General features: G+C 45.3%; 1 protein-coding gene across 7 annotated transcripts in view; it reads right to left on the minus strand.

Moving 5' to 3' along the window:
* Positions 1 to 19,680, minus strand: part of tbc1d22a (TBC1 domain family, member 22a) — a 517,208-nt gene that overhangs the window by 25,375 nt on the left and 472,153 nt on the right. The window contains exon 14 of one of the 7 annotated variants that reach the window (XM_072471463.1): positions 5,070 to 5,227. The exons of the other annotated variants lie outside the window; for them this stretch is intronic. Coding sequence (XP_072327564.1) covers positions 5,213 to 5,227 — 15 coding nt within the window. The 3' untranslated portion in view covers positions 5,070 to 5,212. Of the gene's footprint in view, positions 1 to 5,069; positions 5,228 to 19,680 lie in introns of those variants that run through there. 7 annotated transcript variants of the gene reach the window in all.

Raw genomic sequence — 19,680 nt, forward strand, 5'->3', positions numbered from 1 at the left:
CTGGGAGGTATATTTCCCGGGGTGTTTATTTGCTGTAACCCGTTTTGATACATGTTTGTAATAAAATACATTTAAAAGAAAACGTGTTAACAACTTTCTAATGTCATATCGAAATTTTGTGCACTCAACCAGGCAAAGTTCACCAGTGATGCTACTAATCAAGAGGAAATTGAGAATGCAATGCGATCGCTTCACACCATCTACAACTTTGAAAATTGTCAGGCGACAGCATCGAACAAAAAATTGTTATTTAAACACTCAGTAGATCCAAGAAGGTGATCCAAATGGAGGTTTATTGATAATCAAAAGAAAAGGTTGCAATGCGGCATACAGCACATAAATCTCAACCGGTACTACCGATCATGCCGGTCCCAGACCGGGCTAGCTTCTAAAGGTTGAGTGCCCCATCTGATGGGCAGCTCGTATTATCAGCCATGATCATAGTGAACGGTGGAGCAGGCTTAAAGGGCCGAATAATCTCCTCTTGCTTCTATTTTCTATGTACGTTTCTATATATTACATGAGCCCCAGGGGGAGATCAATTGGGTCATCCTCATGGGTCTTCTGAGAATTATTAAAGGTTGGAACAGCTTTTAACTGTAATGAATGGGTTTTAGCTTGAAATTGTGCCACGAGTGAAAAATGGACTTCAGCCACCATTCTAGACAAAACAGGTCCGGTATCCTACACAGTTCAAACAGATCATGATCAAGTTTGGCACCAGCACGCTGACCAGTTATTAGCTTCACGAAGTGAAAGCACAGTCTTCACCAGAAATATTCACATCGGAGTACACGGACAGTGATACGACAGAACTCAGATCCATTGCTGCAGTAATGATCAAATCAGATGCTGAATTAGTTTCACAAGTAACTAACAAGTGAATAGAAAGGTACTTCCATGATAGCAAAGAGCCAAATTCCTGAACATTGGATATTACCTAAACGAGACAGACGTCCGCCAAAGAGACTTTCTTACTGATAAAAATGTATTAATAACATGATGATGGAATGTAATGAATACTGTGTTGGATCTGTTGTTTAAGTGTCTTTGGCACTAAAGGAGTAAAGCGGGAAGGGTCTTATGTATTTAAGTAACACTATTGGCTGGTGAATTGTCATGTGTTATGCAGTGACATCGGCGGAACGTTTTGCGGGCTTTGGGCAGTTCACCATCTTACCCTGTAGAAGCAACATCTCTTAATAAACCCTGCACTATGTTTTTACAAACTTAAAGCATGGCACCTCTACTTCTTTTTCTCTTTGCAGCAACAACAAATATATAACAAATGCACACAACCTTTTTGTGGGAGAAATTTCTACTGGAGAATTTCCACAGTTTTAAGGGCAGGTGCAACTGACAATGTCCAAGGTGTCAGTGAGATCCATAAAGCACACATGTAACCTGCAACATTGGAGGAGTGCACTGTTGCGTAAGGATGCACAATGGGTCAGGATGATTATAAATACAGAATGGTAGGAATTATGTCATCTGAGGTAGATCATCTGTATTTACTATTCTACCTTAATGCTATAAGATCATGAGATGATATACTAGTTTTGTGATTCAGTGCTGTATCTAGTTGGATCTGGACCTGTGTATTTAATATTTAATCACTACTAAGAAATTTCAAGATAGCAGCAAATCATCACTTGAGAGCTTAGATGCAGTTCAAGTTACAGTGGATCTCATTAAAACCCACCATTAATATTAATGCAGTACAACGATGAGTTAAGTATTTTGTGTGGGAGCTGAGCGAAATAATGAATGATGTCCAATGTATTTAATTACAATCAGCATAACAGAGCAACTAATTCACGAGACTAGGCTGCTGCCTAATTTTCCTGCACTCATTTTTTTTATCATGTGAGCACATTTACAAGGCCATTATTTTACTTGGCAAGTCTCTGAAATTACATGACACTATGTAAAATTAGCTGCTAAACTAGGCACAACAGAAACCAGTTACAAAACAGATGTTGCAATACACATGGCATCGCCTAATGATGTAACACTTTCTTCCAAAGCAAGGCTCTAAGTGGGGAACAACATAATTGTTACCGAGGAAATTATTTCTCTTTGTTGCAGGTCACCCTCTTGGATATTCCTATCGCCTGCGAAGATTATAATGAATGCGATGTAGAAAATAATCCCTCCAACAAATTTAGCATGCTGTTTGTGGCTGCGCAGAGATCCATTCAGACACATTGTTATTTTATCTTGTGTACCTTCAGTTTAAAGTGAAGAAACAATGTGACAGGAACATAGTATGATACAATTGGAAGACTTTAATGGAGAGGACCAGTGAAGCAGAGTGTCAGCATTGTCACATGGCTGTGGAATGTTCTTGGCTGAGAAAACACCGCAAAGAAATCAAAGAGGCTGCATATGGAAAGACCGAAATAGAACAAGGAACAGGGAATATTTTTCACTTCACCTGTGTACATTGTGCATACTATATATCTGTATCAGAGTTTAGTTTTGTTGCCCATCCCTAAGTGCCCTTTAGCCCTCTGCCACGCAAAATAAAAAGATCAGACAAAATGGCCATTCTGCTCTTTTAAGTAAATGGTTCAAATTCATGGAAAAGGCATGATTATTCAATACTGTATGTGACAAGTTCCTTCATTAGGAAAATACTGCATCAATATATGCACCATTCTGAAAATGGAAGCATGGTTTAATTAAAACGTTTCCATGGATTTCAAACCAAAACAGCCATTTCAGCTGAATAGATCACAGTGCAACAGAACTTTAAACAATTGGTAATGGTCGGCTGTTTGAAGCACAATACAACAATATATTCAGGTTCATATGTACGTTTTTGGTAGGACCCTGGCTGTGGAGCTGCCAATTAGCCCATATTTGCACTGAAGTTATTCTCCGAACCAAAATCCTTCCCGATGCAATCCATCAATTTAAATTTCAGAAATAGGACATCACTTCGTGAATCAACTTTTAAAAGGGCAACGGGGCTTTCTCGTTCAAAAGACTGACAACGCATTTTGACAAAGTGTACAAAAAACCTTAATTTATATTTCCTTTGGTACAGAACCTGCTGAGCTATTTTTAAACTTTCACAAAAAGGGCTATTTTCTAATCAGAGGAGCAAATTTACACAGTTGATGGTTTTAATCAAAGAAACCCAGGAAAAGTGTTTGAACTTTAATTAGAACAAGAACAAGTTACATTTATATTGCATCTTTATAGATATGGCTTTAGCTACTGACAGTGAAGCATTCCCAAAATTAATGGATAAATCAAAGCTCCACGCTTGTCACATTGTTGTATTGTGCAAAATAATTTACTGTCTTGATTTTGATCTTTATTTAAAACAGGGCTTTTCTTGGAAGAGTTTTAAATAAAGGTTGAAATCAAATTTACTTTGACAGTGGTTTCAAAAGTGCCAGAAAGCTTTCGTCATTTCCTTCAAAATGACCATCCTTTAGTATGAGCCAACACAGTGAGTCTATCATAGAATCCCTACTGTGCAGAAGGAGGCCATTTGGCCCATCGACTCTGCACTAACTCTCTGAAAGAGCACCCTACCTAGGCCTACTCCCCCGTAAACCCGTAACTCCACCTAAACTTTGAGCACGAAGGGACCATTTAGCATGGTCAATCCACCTAACCTGCACATCTTTGGACTGTGGGAGGAATTCAGAGCACCCAAAGGAAGCCCATGCAGACACGGGGAGACCATGCAAACTCCACACAGTCACCCAATGCCGGAATTGAACTTGGGTCTCCGTCGGCGTGAGGCAGCAGTGCTAACCACTGTGCCGCCATGCCACCTCTAAATCCACAGAGGTCGCCACGGCTTAGCAAAACTTTGCCTTCACCCACAATTTTCCAGGATGGGTTATGGAGACAGATCAGAAGAGGAAGCCTGGGCTGGCTGTTCGCCACCCAACCGAGGAATGTGAACAATTACAGTACCACCAATACTCCCCCAGCTGAAATCAGCTAGGAAAGCACACACCAGACATCAAATACCCCATTTGACTCAATAACTGACCAAGCTGTACAACTAACTTCAATGTACCAATATGGCTATTGCCCTTGTTCACTTGTTATTCCACCCTGGGCTAGTGCACAATCCATTCCAGCCCCTCTTGACCCAGAATCGCAACACAGGTGAAATTAGATTTTATTTCAAATACCAAAGATCCTTGGTTGAGCCCAATAAATCACCAGTCACCAGGTTTGTAACTTTAAAACACAGGTAACCCTTTATTATGTACAGTATTATAATTAAATGGACAGAAAACATAACGGACTAACTACTACCCCTTTCACAAGCCCCTTCCTAACTCACCCCACTCTCTATAGACATACAGGAAAGGGTGGAAAGAGAAAGAAAATATAAATAAAAATAAAAGGATAAGGATGTCTGAGGGATTACTTCCAGTCAATGTCTTTCTGAAGTTCAGGCTTTTGTTTTGGTACTACTCCTTTCTAGGCTTGAGATGATTTTCTCTTGCAAGGTTGTCTACTTAGGCTTCGGACTCAGCATAATTTCAGGTTTACAATAAAGATGTGCCAGGCACTCACTGCTTTCAGAACAATTGAGCCGTTATTCCACTTCAACGAGAGGGAGAGAGAGAGATCCTTTTACGTCCTAAGTCTCAACATTTCTGCTAAGTTCCCACAGAAAGAATCATGCAGGAACCAATCACTGACCATTGTCAGACAGAACACTGTACCTGGCCAACAAACCGGTTACCAGTTAACCAATTGAACAACTCTCTCCAAAGCTAGTTCCTAAGGTCCACTTGGTGCCGAGGAGTTTGGCTTCTTCTGTACAAAATATTAAAGCTGGGAACACAATGTCCTGGCAAGCAGGCTGTTGCAACTTTGAATCTTCTGCTTAAAGGCACATCCCAATCATGGTCCATGGGCCAAAATAATGAAATAAAAGAAATGGGAACAAAGGAAATAAATAGGAAGGACTCTTATGCACGCGTGATGGATCATCAGTCAGCCTTTTAGATAACTGAAATGCATTTTAGCTGCGAGAAATAACTTGCTCAGTTGCCTATTTAAGCAATTGCTTCATGACTCTGAAGTAGTCCAACAGCTCTAACATCATTGCCCTGGTCATTCCAGATTTAATATTCTCTTTTGAGTTTTTCCAAAGACTATTTTTCAATCTTCCTGAGAACCATTGACAGTAATAACTGCAAAGTTGTGAAGAGATTACAGTCCCGAGTTACTTTTGTAATCCCTGCAAATAAAGATAAAAATACAGTTAAGTGCTTTAACGTTTACAAAAGAAATGAACAACTCAAGTATAATGGTCTCTGACCCACTAGTTTGAAGCAGATGGAATTACAAAACTGCAGGGAACTTTATTCATGTTGCACACATGAATGTGTGATACTAACATAATTACAGATGAAGGTTTAAAATAAATAGCCAATCAACTGCAACATCGGGATACTGCACTTGGGCACCAGAGTGTCATGTACCTTGCTTTTACAAACACAGGTATCCTGAAAAGCCTTTGCAAAAGTTTTGCACAAGGAGAAAGTCATGTAAAATGTATTAAAAAAATAAGTCAAAAAATTTCAATTTCAATGGCATTCTTCTTCTCAAGTACTTGTAAACAGGTTAAAACACTCAGAATTAAATGTTTTAAACAGCAATGTGAACAGAAAAATTTTAAAGGTTCAATCAGAGGGTAATGATTTTACAAACAACAAAGTGAAACATATGCAGAAAAACCTAAAAAGGTTACTTTGAGTGGCAGCCCCCTTGAAGGCCGCTGGCTTGTCTGTTGAATGCCTGAAAAAAGCTGACTGTAGTTTGACGGTGCTATGCAGTAAGCTGTGATCAGTCACGGCACAGAATAGATGTTAGCTCATGTAGTGATCTCTGTATGTGTTAATACAAGTTCAAGCAATGTCAAGTCAGTAGAGACAGATGATCACTAGATGGCAACACTAACAGGACCTAAAAAAGGAGTTTCCCACTCTTTTCTTAAGGAGTGTGTGCTGAGAACAGCTAGAGTGAGGACGTGATCAGATCAGAGTGCAGTGTATTATTATAATTGTTAATTTAATATAAACTTACTTATTTGTTTTACTAGTTTAGTATTGAAGTGAAATAACTCACTTGTTTATTATATATTACTCAAGAAACATTTTGTCATCATCTGGAAGACTTTGACTATTTCTCATCAGAATTCAACACAACTCGGCAAGACAAAAAGAGTAATACTTTTTTACAAAATAGTAATATAACATCTCATAATTTGTATATCAATATCCTGTAGGTTGCCACCGACCAAAAACTTAACTGGATCTGCCATATAAACAGTGACAATAGCAGGTCAAAGACTTGGAATTCTGCAACAAGTAACTCAGGTCTGGATCGTCCAAAGCCTGTTCATCATTTACAAGGCATAGTCAGGTATGTGATGGAATACTCTCCAATTGCTTGGATGAGTGCAGCTCCAACAATACTCAAGGAGATTGACATCCTTCAGGAGAAAGCAGCCCCCGCTTGACCCACTCCCTCGACCACAGGCATTTGGTAGCAGATGGGTGTTCTGTATACAAGATGCAGTGCAGCAACTGATCATGCCTCCTTTGACACCACCTTTCAAACCTAGAAGGACAAGGGTAGATAGAAGATACATAGGAAACAGAAGTAGGAGGCCATTCAGCCCTTTGAGCCTCCTCCGCCATTCATTACCATGGATGATCATCAAGTTCAATATCCTGATCCCACCTTCACCCCCATATTCCTTTATCCCCAAGTGCTATATCCAATTCCTTCTTGAAATAATACGTTTTGGCCTCAACTACTTTCTGTGGTAATGAATTCCACAGATTCACCATTCTCGGGGATGAACAAATTTCTCCTCACCTCAATCCTAAAAGAGTTACCCCTTATCCTCCATCTATGACCCCTAGTTCTTGACTCCCCCACCATTGAGAACATTCTTTCTGAATCTCCCAACAAATTCTGTTAGAATATTTAAGTTTCTATGAAATCCCCTCACTCTTCTGTACTCCAATGAACATAACCGTCTCATATGACAATCCCGCCATCCCAGAAAGCAGCCTAATACGTTGCGGGACCTGCAAATTCCCCTCTCAAGTCACACACCATCCTGACTTTGAGCAATATCGCTGTTCCCCCACTGTCACTGAGCCAGATACTAGGAAGTCCCTCCCTAACAGCATGATGCAGTGATACAAGGAGGTAGTTCAGCACCTTCTCAAGGAATATTACAGATGGGCAACAAACTTTGGCCTTGCCAGTGACCCTTACATTTTATGAATTTTTTTTTTTTTTTACAGGAATCAAGCAGCCAATGGTGCTATTCTACGTGTTTGATTCCAGTACTGCCTTCCATTAAATATAGGGCGAGATCCAATGGCCACGCTGCACCCGAAAAGCAGTTTGTCATGGCACAGCGTGGCCGACAAAAGCCGGGAGACCCTGCTTCTGGGATCTACCTGGCTCGCAACACTGCGGGATACAACAGGGTAAACTCCACGTCCTTCTGTGGTCGGCTCAGTTTGATCCAGTTCAAGGTGGTGCACAAGGCTCATCTGACTAAGGCGAGGATGAGTGGACTTTTTTTCGGGGGTTAATGACAGTTGCGAGCGGTGTTCTCGGGGGCCAGCTAATCATACTTATATGTTCTGGCTGTGCACCAAGTTGTTATGTTTTGGGGTCTCCTTTTATCAGAGATTCTTAATGTTGAACTGGAGCCTTGTCCGTTGGTGACCATTTGCGGGGTACCTGACTCACTGGTGCTGCAGATGGGGGTGAAGGTGGATGTCCTCGTCTTTGTCTTGTTAATAGCCCGGAGGCGAGTGCTTGGGTGGAGATCTCCTTCTCCACCCAGTCCCTCGGGATTTTTATATTTGGAGAAGGTCAAGTACACCATTAGGAGGTTGGTGCAGGGCTTCTACTTCAGATGGCAAGCCATTCATTTCCTTTTTTATAGAGGTAGTTGCTGGGAAAGGGTTTAGTTAATTGTTGTGGGGGGTGGGGGTGGGGGGGGTTAGGTTTGGATGTATTTTTAACTGTTGAACATGTTCCTTTTGTATCGTAACTTATAGCATCCATTTATATTGCTGTATTGCTATAAATGAAATAGTTTTCAATAAACAGATGTTTAAAAAAACTGGCACAATGTTATTTAATTTTATCAACCTACAATGGAATCAATGTTCTGACTAGACTTGCATTACTTCTGCTGATCAAGTAAATCTTCAACAAATTAATCTTTTGTGGCAAATAAAGAATAAATAAATGTTTTTGGGATATGTTTAATTAAACTGTTTGTTGGTATCCTGAAAAGCCTTTGCAAAATATGTTCATATATTTATATAAATTAACAATAAAAGAGAATTAACTCAGTTTTCAGAGACGATGCAGAGAACAGAATCACCGAGCAGTGACAATTATTGAGGTTCTCACAATGTCTTGAATTAGAGAACATGACACACTGGGATGTGTCATGATATCCATATTAACATATCATGGTGCAATCACACACACACTGATGGACAGGTAGACGGATCAATCAACACACACACATCACAGCCAATCACCCAAGCACACGCAGCATAAAACAGGGAACACCACAGTTCCCGCTCATTCTACCAGGAGATAGCTCAGAGCATAGAGCTCACAGCGTGCCACTTAGACACACACCATGTGCTGAGTGCCTCTCTAAGATAATGCTAGAGCTGGGTCCACAGGTTAACTGGTGAAGTATGAACCACAGCCAGAAGTTAACAGTTGTTATTGTACAGAATAATAAAACAGAGTTGAACCATCTACAACCGTGTTGGTTCGTTCATGTATCGGAACACCCAACACGACATGATACCAGGCCTGGAAACTCACCAGCGACTGTGAGACCTACCTGCACCTCTTCAGAGATCCGCCATCCTGCGCCATGGATGCCATCAGCCCGCCGCAGCCGCTCCAAATCGTCCAAGCGTCAACTGGAAGCTGTTTAAACAGCGCTTCCAGCTCTTCTTAGAAGCCACAGATAGGGAGAATGCATCGGACACCAGTAAGATCGCCCTCCTCCTCTCCACGGCGGGGCAACACGCCATCCACATCTACAACTCCCTGGCATTCGCGGAAGGCGAGGACAAGACGAAGTACAAGACAGTCCTTCTAAAATTTGAGCAAAACTTCAGCGTCAAAGTGAATGAGAGCTTAGAGAGGTACCTCTTCCAGCAGCGCCTGCAGGGTAAGGATGAGCCTTTTCAATCTTTTTTGACACACCTCCGTATCCTCGCGCAGTCCTGCGGCTATGAGGCCACCTCCGATTCCATGATTCGGGATCAGATAGTTTTTGGGGTCACCTCGGACACCCTACGCCAGCAGCTCCTCAAAATAAAGTGCCTCACCCTAGCCACCGCCATCGAAACCTGCGACCTCCAAGAAAATGCGACCAGCCGCTACTCCCAATTCCAGGCGGCCGAATCGGCACAACAGGGGTCCTACGAGGCCGAGCAGGTCCAGTCGATCCAGTTCCTCCCGGCCCGCGGCCCGGACGAGCATGGCCATTTTGCGCGCTTTCCGAGGCCTCCCACACTTGAATGCGCCAAAAGAGGGGACATCGACGCAGAGGGACGTGATGCGCAGGCGCGCTCTACGCAGGACCGCACCACACATGCGCGGTGGCGCAACGAACGCCATGACGTCACGACGTGCGGCAACTGTGGATCCGCACACTTAAAGCGGCAATGACCAGCCAAAACTCGACAATGCCTCCGCTGTGGCAGGATGGGCCACTACGCTGCCTGCTATCGAGCAGCTCAACCTGCCAACGCTCCGCAATTCCGCCAGCCTCGCAGGGACGTGCGGGCCATTCAGCCTCCATACACCGAGTCATATCCTGACGACATACAGACCGGTGATACCGATGACCAGGAACCCTTCCGCGTTGCGGTAATAGACAGAAATCGGATGTCCCCAAGTAGGACCCATCAGCCGATGCCAGTGCTTAGCGGTAATCCGAGCGCTGAATGGTGTGCCACCCTAACGGTCAACCGATCACCAATCACATTCCGCTTAGACACTGGTGCCTCCGCCAATATCATTGCATGGTCAGCCTTCCACACCTTGAAGGTCAAACCACCGATTCGGCCATCCCACTGTCAGTTGGTCGATTCCAACGGTAATGTTATCCCGGCCATGGGGTCCTGCCAGCTCGATTCATACACAGCCACACTGTCTTTTGAGATAGTTGGATCCTCGAAGGACTCTCTGCCAGGCGCACAGGCGTGCAAGATCCTCCACCTCGTTCAGCGGGTACACTCTCTGTCTCCAGAAGGCATGTCCGATTTCCCGGATGCAGACTTTAGGGCGCAGCTCCACTCGCTCCTCGCCCACAACCAGGAGGTTTTCGAGGGCATGGGCACACTGTCCTACACTTACAGAATACGGCTCAAACCGGACGCCACCCCGGTAATGCACGCACCTCGTAGAGTCCCTGCACCACTCAAGGACCGCCTCAAGCAGCAGCTGCAGGATCTGCAGGACCAAGGAGTGCTTTCTCGGGTCACGGAGCCTACGCCATGGGTCAGCTCCATGGTGTGCGTAAAAAGGCCCTCCGGCGAGCTCCGGATCTGCATCGACCCGAAAGACCTGAACAATAACATCATGAGGGAACACTACCCCATACCCAAACGGGAAGAGATCACGAGCGAAATGGCCCGGGCCAAAATTTTTACCAAGCTTGATGCCTCAAAGGGTTTTTGGCAGATCCAGCTGGATCAGTCCAGCAGGAAGCTGTGCACTTTCGACATTCCCTTTGGCAGTTACTGCTACAATAGGATGCCGTTTGGCATCATCTCTGCATCCAAGGTGTTTCATCGAATCATGGAACAGATGATGGAGGGCATCGAAGGGGTGCACGTCTATGTTGACGACGTCATCATCTGGTCCACCACACCACAGGAGCACATCAGTCATCTCCAGCGTGTCTTTGCTCGGATACGAGATCACGGTCTGCGCCTCAACCGAGCCAAGTGTTCTTTTGGCCAAACTGAGCTCAGGTTTCTGGGGGACCACATATCCCGGTCAGGGGTGCGTCCGGATGCCGACAAAGTGGCAGCTATTGCAGCCATGCTGCAGCCGGCAGACAAGAAGGCAGTGCTAAGCTTTCTCGGGATGGCCAACTTCCTGGGGAAGTTCATTCCCAACCTTGGCTCTCCCACAACGGCTCTTCGCCACCTGGTAAAGACTACGGAATTCCAGTGGCTGCCCACACACCAGAAGGAATGAGAGGAGCTCAAGATCAAGCTCACCACCGCACCGGTGATTGGCGTTCTTCGACACTACTCGAGACACAACGATCTCGACTGATGAAATGAATGTAAATGAAATGAAAATCGCTTATTGTCACAAGTAGGCTTCAAATGAAGTTACTGTGAAAGCACCTAGTCGCCACATTCCTGCGCCTGTTCGGGGAGGCTGGTACGGGAATTGAACCGTGCTGCTGGCCTGCCTTGGTCTGCTTTCAAAGCCAGCGATTTAGCCCTGTGATAAACAGCCCCTCCGGCTGTCCGGCATTGGGGCGGTACTCCTGCAACGGGACGACACTGCATCATGGGCCCCGGTCGCCTATGCCTCGCGGGCCATGACCCCCCCAGAACAGCGCTATGCGCAGATTGAAAAGGAGTGCCTGGGTTTGTTAACCGGCATCGATAAATTCCACGACTATATGTATGGTCTTCCGCAGTTCACCGTGGAGACCGACCATCGCCCCCTGGTCGGCATCATACAAAAGGACCTCAACGAGATGACCCCTCGCCTCCAGCGCATTCTGCTCAAGCTCCGGAGGTACGACTACCAACTTGTCTACACCCCGGGAAAGGACCTCATCATCACGGATGCCCTGTCCAGAGCAGTGAGCACACCGCCCAAATCGGGGTGGTTCGTTTGTCAGGTCGACGCACAAGTCGACGCCTTCACATCGGCCAATCTGCCGGCTACTGATGCACGTCTGGCCCACATTCGCCGTGAGACTGCGGCTGACCCCCTTCTACAACGTGTGATGCGCCACATGACGGAAGGGTGGCTCAAGGGGCAGTGCCCACAATTCTATAATATCCGGGACAACATGGCCGTCGTTGATGGTGTCCTCCTAAAGCTGGATCGGATAGTGATCCCACACAGCATGCACCGGCTTGTCCTCGAACAATTGCACGAAGGCCATCTCGGGGTTGAAAAGTGCAGGCGGAGGGCCCGGGAAGCTGTGTACTGGCTGGGCATCTGCGACGACATCGGCAACATGGTGATCAACTGCCCCACCTGCCAAAGGTTTCAGCCGGCGCAACCCCCTGAGACGCTTCAGCCCCATAAGTTGGTAACGCCCCCCTGGGCAAAGGTGGGTTTGGACTTTTTTCATGCACTCGGCAGGGACTACGTCATTATAATTGACTATTTTTCCAACCTGAGGCAGGAATTGAACCCGGGTCCCTGGAGCTGAGGCCGACTCTGATTTAGCAGATTCCAAATAGGATTTGCATCAGGCACAAAGCAGTTCGCAATGTTCCCGGGCCCTCCCAGCAGATGTAATCTGGTTCATGCCCTGAGCATATTTTAATCTTAATTCAAATATGCAAGATCTGTTTTAAATTAGATTCTCCCAGCTCCTGCAATACTCCCAACTGCTGGTGCAATGCAATGCCACTGTGAATCAAAACGAGTCTCCACAAACAGAGACCAGACGTGATGACCACATGAGGGCTTGGAGGCCATTGTAAGTCATGGGTGGCTAGCGACATGGCAGAGCAGTGCCCTGGCAGCTAATTACTAAGGGACAGTGCCAAGGAGTGGGACCTGACGGGGGCTGGACCTGACAGGGGACGGGGCATGAGGAGAAGAGTTTAGCGACACCTGGAGGGGGGGGGGCACGGATACCGGTGATTAGCAGCGCTGCCTGATGCTGATGATTGGAAGGAGGGGGTAATGGCGATGATTTTGACAGGGGGGGGTCTTCTGAAATTGGCGATCGAGCGCCTAATGCCGGTGACTGGGTGGGGGAAGGGGTGGGGGACTGCAGATCGCTGGACATGCTGGAGTGTTTAGGCCGCACCCATCTCAATGTTGATGTCAGTGCAAATCACACCCCCTCCCAAAAAATGATTAAGTGGGGGAGGATTGCGATCGGAATCGCGCCGGAACAGCCGGTGTGTTTCGCACCGATTTCCGTGCCCAAAATGGCACTTGGGTATTTTTTGTGAAAATTCAGCCCACAATATTTCTTTATTCCCATAGGTTACTTCTCAGTTTGGAGCAATTAAATTTTTTTTAACAATAGTAACTAGGAAGAAACTACAAAGGACTAGGGGCAGCACGGTAGCACAAGTGGCTAGCTCTGTGGCTTCACAGCGCCAGGGTCCCAGGTTGGATTCCCCGCTGGAACACTGTCTGTGCGGAGTCTGCACGTTCTCCTCGTGTCTGCGTGGGTTTCCTCTGGGTGCTCAGGTTTCCTCCCACAGTTCAAAGACGTGCCGGTTAAGTGGATTGGTCATGCTAAATTGCCCTTAGTGTCCAAAAAAGGTTAGATGGGGTTATTGAGTTACGGGGATAGGGTGGAAGTGGGGGCTTAAGTGGGTCGGTGCAGACTCGATGGGCCGAATGGCCTCCGTCTGCACTGTATGTTCTATGTTCTATGAAATACTTTTTAATTTTTATCTCCATCATTAAAATCAATGTAAACCTGTAAAACGGCAGTGCTTTTAGCTCACAACCCCAAATTAAATTGTGTCATGGAAATTGTTGATTAAAACAAAATAATCGGTAATGACAACAGAGTTTGCATCTTATTCACAAAAAACACTATCAGCCTTTAACGAAATGAAGGAATTCAGGGATGCAATGCAAAATTATTTCAAAGGCCGAGATTGGTGTTCGTTATAAATAAGCTATTTGATTATTTGAAAACTGGTAATTGACAAGATGCTTTAGACCAAACTTTCCAACTCTGACAGATTTGAAGCCATGAATAAGCATCAAAAAAATGAACATACAAGTCAGAGCACTTGGGCACATGAAGAATTTATGTACATCACGTGGCAAACAATCTGTTTAAGGGCACAAAACCAAATGATGGCAAACATACATCTGAAAGCAGCAACTCAAAATAAGGCTGACATTTGGCTGGATACCTAATGAGAGAAAACGCAGTAGCCGGGATTGGAATGATTGGAATGAACAAACAAATCACGATGGACTGAGGGATTGAACTGCCCAAATTATTTGCGTAGTGCATTTTTCAATTAACTTTCTTGTTAAATTGGTTGCAAGCTATTTTTTATTTCTTCAATTTTAAGCCTCTGTATTGCATCTCCTGAAATTTTAAAAATGGATCAGAGAATACAGAATATCAGACAATATAGAGAGAAGGTCATTCAGCACACAGGCCAATTGTCAAACTGTGTGGTAGATACTCATTTCATCATCCTAAATGGGCCAGAAGTCAATTTCCCCCACTATCTTATCAAAACCAATAGCTCAATAGCACTCTGGTGTTTCACATTCGCTAGATTGTTTCCATCAATGCATCTCAGACACTTTTAAATGTCACCAGTTTCTCCACTGCTCTAATAATTTGAACTGTGGATGGAACAAGTTGACTCCTTACTTATCTCCTTCAAAATTATGGCTTGATTTCACAGCCTCAAGGTCAGGTAGACCCCATGTCGTATCTTCAGTTCATCTGCCTGGAGTGTTTTTCACCTCCGTCTTGACAATCCGGTTAGTAGCTTGAAAGGCAGCGATAGCCAGATAGCTCCTGTCCATCAATATCCAAAATTGGTCAACAGCCCAGGGTGATAGTAGCGAGAGAAATAGGTAGGGACAGTTTGAAAGAATGTCTATTTTTCAATCGGTTCTGACAAACTGGTATATGTTCTCTTGATATTGATCTAATTAGCGGTGGTATAGTTAGAATCACACCATGGTAACAGCACAGGGGATGACCATAACTTAAAACAAGGTTCAACTATAAAATAACTAAATTAGCTATAGTAACAATTTCTACTGACCGCCATGAACTTTTCCAAAATTATTCCTAAATATTTCAATGGTGTTATGGGCGAGGCTTTTCAGAACCCCAAAATGTATCATGGAGTTCAACCAACCTCTCCCTTTAATGGATTTGTTGCTTTTCCGAGCACACGGCTTTTTCCCTCGGTGTGGGATTACAATTATGGACACGTGGGTTTAAAAAAAAAAAATTTTTATTAAAGGTTTTCATAAAATATCAATAACAAAATGAGAAAGAAAAAAGAATCCAACAGGGTTAAGTACAAAACACAATCTAAAAAAGCAACCCCCCAAACCCCCCTGTACATAAATAATAAATTAACATTAACACCCCGACTTAAGACAACAGGTGTATACACCCCCTCAGACCCTTCCAGTGTAAATAACATAAACAAAAATAAAGTAAACCCCCCCCCCCCCCCCCCCCGAGCTGCTGCTGCCATTGACCAATGTCTATCGTTCTGCCAGAAAGTCTAAGAACGGTTGCCACCGCCTAAAGAACCCTTGTACCGACACTCTCAAGGCGAATTTCACCCTCTCCAATTTAATGAACCCTGCCATATCGCTGATCCAGGAATCCACGCTTGTGGGCCTCGTATCTTTCCACTGAAGAAGAATCCTTCGCCGGGCTACCAGGGACGCAAAGGCTAGAATTCCGCCTCTTTCGCCTCCTGCACTCCCGGCTCCTCTGCCACCCCAAATATTGCGAGCCCCCAGCCCGGTTTGACCCTGGATCCTACCACCCTCGACACCGTCCTCGCTACGCCCTTCCAAAATTCCTCCAGCGCTGGGCATGCCCAGAACATATGGGTGCGATTTGCTGGGCTCCCTGAGCACCTAACACACCTGTCCTCACCCCCAAAGAACCTGCTCATCCTTGTCCCGGTCATGTGTGCCCTGTGCAGCACCTTAAACTGTATGAGGCTGAGCCTCGCGCATGAAGAGGAAGAGTTCACTCTCCCTAGGGCATCTGCCCACGTCCCCTCTTCGATCTCCTCTCCCAACTCCTCCTCCCACTTACCTTTCAACTCCACCACCGAGGCCTCCTCCTCCTCCTGCATCACCTGGTAAGTTTCCGAAATCTTCCCCACTCCCCCCCCCCACCCCCCCCCCAATACCGAGAGCACCCTGTCCTGTACTGTGTGTGGCAGTAGCCGTGGGAATTCCACCACCTGCCGTCTGGCAAACGTCCTTACCTGTAAGTACCTGAAGGTGTTCCCCGGCGGGAGCCCGTACTTCTCCTCCAGCTCACCCAAGCTCGCGAACTTCCCGCCCACAAACAGGTCCCCCAACTTTCGTATGCCTGCCCTGTGCCACCCCGAAAACCCTCCACCTGTTCTTCCTGGGGCGAACTGGTGGTTCCCCCGTAATGGGACACGTGGGTTTTTAAACACAAAACACTGTTTATTCCATGAACTCAGCTTAACATCTGAAATAAACATTGGATCTCTTAACACCCCTTACTTCAAAGATAACTCAGAAAATATTGCAACAGTAAATAATTCCTTAAAATGTTCCTTCAAACTTCCAAGAGACTTAACACCTTTAAATAGTATCACATCAGGTTAAAGGATATATATATTTTCTGTAGAATGGCAGAGACTGTTGAAAACTGGCTTTCTACTTTTAAACTGCTCTCAGCAAAACCAGCCAGGCACCTTTTAGCTGCTCTCAGCAAAACCAAACTGCAAAACTTGCAGCTCTCTGGAAACACACAGACAATGCTTTTAAAACTGAAACTAAAAACCTGCAAAATGGCTGACTAAAGCCCAGCCCCACCCACTCTCTGACATCACTGTTTTCTTAAAGGTACATTGCTTACACATCCATTTCTTAAAGGCACTCTTGCATGACAATAGCCCAACTGCCTTCTATTGACGCATTTCTCCACAATTGTTTCACAGGCCATTTACTGTGTGCCAGTTATACATCACTTTATGTTAGAAAAAAAACATGACATAGGAGAGGTGTAATAAACAAAGTACATTCTAAAAAGGGTGACAGAAAGCTTGGTCAAAGGGGGGGGGGGGGGGGTTAAGGAGGAATGGGAATTAAGGAATTGCAGGGACTGAGGGAGAAGATTCCAGAGTGCGGAGCTTAGACTGCTGAAGCAGAGCGTCGAGTGATGTGATAATGGAAGGGGAATGCACAAGGGGCTGGAGTCAGAGGGACCAATAGTTCTAGATGGTGAAAACTATTTGAGTTCATGAGTTTTGTTGCCCAGTCAAATACCATCAATATTGTAATTCATATTGGAGGTAATTTCACTATTTGGGTGGTAAACCAGCAGAGCAGAAATTGACCGTTATAGAGTCCAAAAGGTTAGGTGGGGTTACTGAGTTATGAGGTATAGGGTGGAGGCATGGGCTAAAGTAGGGTGCTCTTTCCAAGGGCTGGTGCAAACTTAATGGGCTGAATGGCCTCCTTCTGCACTGCAAATTCTATGTATTGTCTGCGCATTATAGAACATTCTCCATTTTAATTTCCGCCACTCAATTGTGCAATTGTAACTTAAATAATAAAACGTCGGAAGAGAAAGTTTCAAAGAATAAAACACATTTCTTCCAATAATGAGGCCGATGATCCTAAAACCAACTAAATAAGGAATACTCTCAGATCATGGCCAATTAAGATGTTATGTAACCTTTTCCATGTTTTTTCCAGTGCAACATCAGCTTAGCTGTGGCCATCAACAAAATCTCAAATTCCCATTGAGGATACCCTCCATCATGTTGCATGGCACTATCAGCATGCTAAATTGGATAGCCTTTGAGCAGATCTAGCAAGTCAAGACTGGGCATCCTTGAGCTGCTGTTGGTCATCTGCAGCAGAATTGGACTCAACCACAATCTGTAACCTCATGGCCCGGCATATCCCATACCCTACCATTGCCACCAAGCCAGGGGGTCAACTCTGGTTCAATAAGGAATGCAGGCAGGCTTACCAGGAGCAACACCAGGGATACCTAAAAACGCAGGGTCAGGCTGGTGAGGCTACGACACAAGGCTACTTGTGTGCCAAACAGCATAAGCAGCAAGTAATAGACAGAGCTAAGTGATTTCACAACCACTGGATCAGATTAAGCTCTGCAGCCTTGCCACATCCAGTCATGAATGGTGGTGGACAGTAAACAATTAACTGGAAGAGGAGGCTCCACAAATATCTCCATCCTCAATGACTAAAGAGCCTGGCACATCAGTGCAAAAGAAAAGGTTGAAGCATTTGCAACAATCTTCAGCCAGAAGTGGTACTTGGCCTCTTCCGGAGGTCCCCAGCATCATTCAGCCAATTCAATTCATTCCACGTGACATCAAGAAATGGCTGAAGGCACTGGATACTGCAAAGGCTATGAACCATATTCTGGCAACAGTCCTGAAGACTTGTGCGCCAGAACTTGCAGCGCACCTGGCCAAGCAGTTTCACTGCAGCTACAACACTGGCATCTCCCCAGCAATGTGGAAAATTGCTCAGTATGTCTTATACATAAAAAGCAGCACAAATCCAACTCGGCCAATTACAACCCCCCCCCCCCCCCCCCCCCCCCCCGCTGTCTTCTACTCTCAATCATCAGTAAAGTGATGGAACAGATCATCAACAATTTTATCAAGTAGCAGTTGCTGAGCGATAACTGGCTCAGTGACACTCAGTTTGGGTTCTACCAAGGTCACTTAGCTCATGACCTCATTGCAGCCTTGGTTCAAACATGGACAAAAGAGCTAAATTCCAGAGGTGATGAGAGAGTGACTGTCCATGATATCAAGGCAACATTTGAACAAGTGTAGCATTAAGGGGCCCGAGCAAAACTGGAGTCAATGGGAACCAGGGGGAACCCTTTGCTTGTTGGGAGTCATTCCTGTACAAAGGAAGATGGTTGTGGTTGTTGCAGTTCAATCATCTCAGTTACAGGATATCACTGCAGGAGTTCCTCAGGGTCATGTCCAAGGCCCAACCATCTTCAGCTGCTTCATCAATGACCTTCCTTCCATCATTAAATCAGAAATGGGGATGTTCGCTGGCAATTATGCAATGTTCAGCACCATTCACAACTCCTCAGATACTGAAGCAGTCCATGTCCAAATGCAGAAAGGCCAGGACAATATCCAGGCTTGGGCTGACAAATAGCAAGTAACATTCGTGCCACACAAGTGCCAGGTAATGGCCATCTCCAACAAGAGAGAATCTAATCATCGCCCCCATTGCATTCCATTACCATCACGGAATCCCCCTTCTCAACATCTTGAGGTTACTGTAGCTACAAAAACAGGCCAAAGCGGAGTAATCCTGCGGTGAGTAACTCACCTCCTGACTTCCCAAAGCCTGTCCACCATCTACAAGGCAAGTCGTGAGCGTAATGGAATACTGTCCACTTGCCTGGATGAATACAGCTCCGACAACGCTCAAGATGCTTGATACCACCCAGGACAAAGAAGCCCCGTTTGATAGATACCCCTTCTACAAACAATCACTCCCTCCACCCCCAGTAAATAGCGGCAGCCAGGGGTACGATCTACAAGAGGCATTGCAGGAACTCAAGACTCCTTAGGCAGCACCTCCCAAACCCATCACCTCTACCACCTAAAGGACAGGGGCAGCAGACACATGGGGAACACCACCAAGTGGAAATTCCCCTCCGAGTTA

Source organism: Scyliorhinus torazame, chromosome 13, assembly GCF_047496885.1.
Source record: "Scyliorhinus torazame isolate Kashiwa2021f chromosome 13, sScyTor2.1, whole genome shotgun sequence".
In the NCBI taxonomy this organism is placed as follows: Eukaryota; Metazoa; Chordata; class Chondrichthyes; order Carcharhiniformes; family Scyliorhinidae; genus Scyliorhinus; species Scyliorhinus torazame.